Raw genomic sequence first — 5,571 nt, 5'->3', positions numbered from 1 at the left:
ATCAATTAACAAACGGAGACGTAACAGTACTTACACGTTACATTTCTTGTAGAAATTTATGAAATATAATAAATTTAATACAGTTTGGTTTGTTTTGAATTTCGCGCAAAGCTACACGAGGGCTATCTGCGCTAGCCGTCCCTAATTTAGCAGTGTAAGACTAGAGGGAAGGCAGCTAGTCATCACCACCCACCGCCAACTCTTGGGCTACTCTTTTACCGACGTCACGTTATAACGCCCCCAACGGCTGAAAGGGCGAGCATGTTTGCGAGTCGTGCGTCCTAACCACCTGGCCATGCCGGGCTAAATTGAATACAAACTTATAAACTGTTCAAACTTTTATTAACTTGATGTATACTTGTTCTTTCTACATACATATGTGCAATCAACAGTTTAACTGGCACCTTTTTTTTTTCTTCGCAATTTGCTCACAATGTTTTCGTGTTTGTTTCAGAGGTTTCGCGCAAAGCTACATAGAGAGCTATCTACTCATAGCCGCCCCTAATTTTGAACTGATAGACTAGAAGATAGGCAACTAATCAAACAACACCCACCGCCAACTCTTAGGCTAGGCTTGTGGGATATTGACTGTCATTCTTATAACACACCGACGACCCTAAAGTACGAGGTGCGATTTTGCTACAATGAACCGAGAATCGCGCACATTAGCCACTAGACCACGCTCGAACCATGGATTTGTGAAGTTAAGTTAATCCGGAATCAAAGCGTAACAACATTAACCTTTATTGATGAATTTCCTCCTAGTAAATTATAAATGAAAATAACAAAATCCTCTGTCTTATTAAGTTTTCTTCGACTGTTTAAGAAGAAGGAAAAAAAGAATAGATTTCGTTTGGTAGTTTCAGAATTCTAGAATTTATTTATTTAAAGGAAAAAAGACCAAAGTTGTGATTATTTTTCTGACAGTACCAAATCTTACAGTTTTTATTTGTTTCATGGGAAAACCAGAGACGTGAATTAATTGTGACAATACATAACCAGATGTGTAATGCTGCCAAGGTGTTCCGCCACCTGAAATCGGAGCTAAGTCCCGATACTTCAAAAACTAAGATATATATATATATATAATAAGATATTATTTTACACCCAAAATTAAGTGTCTCTCATTACCAAAGTCTCGAACTGTCAGAGAACACTCTGGGTATTTGTGATTCCTCGTGTCTGCTGGTAGAATTATCTTAGACCGCCCAGCACACAATCTGTAACTCTCTCTCAGGAGCTGGCGTCAGGCACCGTGCGACATTTTCAGTTCAAAAACAGGTGTTTGAGCATTAAAATGATGAAATGTTTTGTCTACGTCACGTGGTTATTTAGGCACAGGAATATTTTCATTAAAACACTGAATAAAATACATTTTACAATTGTACTGTGTTTAAAACATATATATTCTAAGAGGTTTATTATTTATATAATATGCAACGAAAGTCGTTTTTTTCTAGTTATTCATGTTGGCAGGACAAGATGCATGCAAAACATATAAAAGTCAAAGTTGTTAATACCGTAGTGAAGTTAAAAAATAGTAATTGAATAACATGTGCGTTTTCAAAACTTGTTTTAATGTTAATAATTTTTATTTGGTACCCATTTGTTGTTGTTTTTGCTTTTCTTATCTTGGTGTTTAATTTAAAGGAAGTTAAGTTGCGTGTTTTCTATAGGTAATATATGCATATTCAATTTCTTACTGTCACTACTTTTAAATATATAGTACTGTATGTATTACCTTTATTAAAATAGACTCATTAAAATGTAAATTAGGTTTAGAATACAAGACCTTTTTCCAGATGGTGAAGTCACACGTCTGACAGATTTTGGCAGAGCTCCAACGTTTAGAACTACACCACTATAACATAACTTTCTATTCTGTAGTCGGTTAAACGAAAGACCTGAATTGCGAGTTAAGGGCCTGTTTTTCACAGTGTGAAACCTTCTCGTCTTAAGTTTGGTTAGTGAACCATCAGGGATGTGAGGTACTTCTGATAGAATCAAACTTTCAACTTGGAGACCAAAGACGTGAGTTATCTCACAATAGCAAATCTTCTAGTCTCTAACGGTCTAACCGGTTAAATGTAAAGACCAAAGACGTGAGTTATCTCACAATACCAAATCTTCTAGTCTCTAACGGTCTAACCGGTTAAATGTAAAGACCAAAGACGTGAGTTATCTCACAATACCAAATCTTCTAGTCTCTAACCAGTTAAAGGTAAAGACCAAAGACGTGAGTTATCTCACAATACCAAATCTTCTAGTCTCTAACGGTCTAACCGGTTAAAGGTAAAGACCAAAGACGTGAGTTATCTCACAATACCAAATCTTCTAGTCTCTAACGGTCTAACCGGTTAAATGTAAAGACCAAAGACGTGAGTTATCTCACAATACCAAATCTTCTAGTCTCTAACGGTCTAACCGTTTAAAGGTAAAGACCAAAGACGTGAGTTATCTCACAATACCAAATCTTCTAGTCTCTAACGGTCTAACCGGTTAAAGGTAAAGACCAAAGACGTGAGTTATCTCACAATACCAAATCTTCTAGTCTCTAACGGTCTAACCGGCTAAAGGTAAATACCAAAGACGTGAGTTATCTCACAATACCAAATCTTCTAGTCTCTAACGGTCTAACCGGTTAAAGTGTAAAGACCAAAGACGTGAGTTATCTCATAATACCAAATCTTCTAGTCTCTAACGGTCTAACCGGTTAAAGGTAAAGACCAAGACGTGAGTTATCTCACAATACCAAATCTTCTAGTCTCTAACGGTCTAACCGGTTAAAGGTAAAGACCAAAGACGAGAGTTATCCGTGATATTCTCCTGCTGATTAATGAAAAAAAAATCACAGAATTCAGTTTTGTAGTATAAAATATTTTAGTCTCCGGTTTGTTGTTTCTTACAGTTTCAAACCCCCGGTCTCTAGTTGGTTAACGAGAAGAAGTCCATAATTACGAGTTTTGGTATTAAACCTTCTGATCTATAGCTGCTTAAGAGGAAGACCAGGGACTTAGATTTGTATGTTTGAGTCGAACCTTTCTCTCCTTAACTTGGTTAAGTAGAAGACCAGAGATATATATAGCAAAGTATCAAATACTCTGGTATCTCGTCGGTTAAAGAGAAAAATGGTGGCGTTTTTATTTATAAGGTGAACATCAAAGCTACCGAGTTATTTAACTAAGTCCTCCCAGTAGCACAACAGTATGTCTGCAGACTTATGCCGCTAGAAACCAAGTTTCGATACCCGTAGTGGACAGAGCAAAGATAGCCCTTTGTGTAGTTTTGTTCTTTCTTAATAACAAACATCAATTCAAGTAAAAAGACACCAACTACTTGTTATTTCTGAGAGTATTTTGTTGGTTAAGAGTAATATGCTGGTAATATTAGTTATTTCTGATGGTATCAACTCCGCTTGTCTCTAGTTGTTTTAGAAGTTCAAGTTACGTGTTTTTTTTTTCTGACATTATCAATCCTTCAACTCTCAAGTTGCTTAAGAGGAAGACAACAGCTACGATTTACATAAAATAGTACCAAACCTTCTGGTCACTATTTAATTAAGGGGGAAACGATAGTACCAAACCTTCTAATCACTACTTAATAAAGGGGAAACGATAGTACCAAACCTGCTGGTCACTATTTAATTAAGGGGGAAACGACAGTACCAAACCTTCTATTCACTATTTAATTAAGGGGGAAACGATAGTACCAAACCTTCTAGTCACTATTTAATTAAGAGGGGAAATGATAGTACCAAACCTTTTAGTTGCTATTTAATTAAGGGGGAAACGATAGTACCAAACCTTCTAGTCACTATTTAATTAAGGGGGAAATGATAGTACCAAACCTTCTAGTCACTGTTTAATTAAGGGCGAAACGATAGAACCAAACCTTCTAGTCACTACTTAATAAAGGGGAAACGATAGTAACCAAACCTTCTTGTCACTATTTAATTAAGGGGGGAAATGATAGTACCAAACCTTCTAGTCACTATTTAATTAAGAGGGAAACGATAGTACCAAACCTTCTAGTCACTATTTAATTAAGGGGGAAACGACAGATATGAATTATTTCTGATAGTATCAAATCTTTTATTTTTTAAAGGAATGGTCGAACTTGTGTTTCTTTCCATAGAATTAAATACTCTAGCCATTAGTTGGTTAAGGAGAATACCAGAGTTGCAAGTAAAATCTGAAGGTACTAATTGTTTTAATCACGAGTTGGTTAAAGATAATAACACGAAGTAACCGCAATAGCTATGTCACTGACTGATTCACTCTACTATCTTGAAGAACGAAAAGTATACTCTTTCTTATCTATCCCGTACATATAATCTACTTTCGAATATGCTAAAAACGTCCTAAGAGCTTCCTAAGTGCTCTAGGTCTATCTCATTAAACCTTTTGATCTAACGTCATCATTAAGTCCTGCAGCTCCCTCTAGCTAACATTTAAATTACATCATTAAAAATATAGATTACGAACATATTATAGTCTTTTTCTTATTTCATACTTTCTTTTACGATTTAATTAGTTCTTGTGTATCTCCAAAGTTTATTTTTTGACTTCCTCTGAAAATTAAAGATACTTTAATTTCTGCTGACCTGCATATTTTCCTTTTGCCGTAAACAATATTTCAAATTTCTTCCTCAATCATTGAATCTTACTCTTCTCGCTGTTAGATATTAAAGATTGTTTTAAACTTATGAGATAAAATCCTTGCCTCACTTTCCCGACTTTTAATGCCTGATATTGGTTTTTACTAACTTTGAATTTCATAAGTTATATAAGTTTCATTGCATAGGATAAAAAACGAAACAACAACAAAAGATCGTTTTCAAACGTCATCTTATTTTTGCATCCATTTATAGTCATTAAAAGTTGCTTATTGCTCACTTATTTAGCTTTATCAGTGTGTTGACTATTCTTTAAACTCGTGAAGTTTCAAGTGTTTCACTTTATATCGTTTCTTAAACTAAGACCTTCACTGTTTATGTACTCAGAAATGGAAACGGGAGAATGACGCGTTACCGTCTGACCAAAGGCGCCCTATACCCCAAAAACCTGACAATTCTGAAGCTTTAACAAGGGACGAGTACAACGAAGCTTCATGGAAGATATTTCAGTCGCAATTGGCGCCATGTCCTGACTGCGGGCGCACTTTTTTCCCAGACCGCCTTCCAATCCACCAGAGAGCATGCAAGGGCAAAAATGACAACGGTGGAAGTAAATCAGATAGTTTCAGTGTATCTGAAACGTCGGATAAAGATGCCTCGGTATGTCGTTTATATAGTTATTTATGAAAAACATTTTTTGTTAATAGTCATAACAAATATTACTATTGTACAAAATTAAATATTATCTTACTTAGAATACGGTTGTGCTCAAGCTAACTGCTAAACTGGTATCTTTGTTGCGGTTAAGGTTGTGGTATTTTCAGGTGAAAACAGAATTCCTGACAAATATCAGATAGCTGTTTTTGTTTTTTTTTAATTTCGCACAAAGCTACATCAGGGTTATCTGCGCTAGCCGTCTCTAATTTAGCAGTGTAAGACTAGAAGGAAGGCAGTTA

At 35.6% G+C, this 5,571-nt stretch overlaps 1 protein-coding gene across 1 annotated transcript in view; it reads left to right on the top strand.

Annotated features, from left to right (window-relative positions):
* LOC106469613 overlaps positions 1-5,571 on the top strand; it is a 16,262-nt gene that overhangs the window by 8,176 nt on the left and 2,515 nt on the right. Inside the window, exon 3 of the mRNA XM_013930115.2 lies at positions 5,003-5,275. Within this exon, the coding sequence (XP_013785569.2) occupies positions 5,003-5,275 (273 nt within the window). The remainder of the gene's footprint in view (positions 1-5,002; positions 5,276-5,571) is intronic.

Source organism: Limulus polyphemus, unplaced genomic scaffold (assembly GCF_000517525.1).
Source record: "Limulus polyphemus unplaced genomic scaffold, Limulus_polyphemus-2.1.2 Scaffold3571, whole genome shotgun sequence".
Taxonomy (NCBI): Eukaryota; Metazoa; Arthropoda; class Merostomata; order Xiphosura; family Limulidae; genus Limulus; species Limulus polyphemus.
The sequence above is the reverse complement of the archived record's forward strand: the minus strand, read 5'-3'. Positions and strand labels throughout refer to the sequence as shown.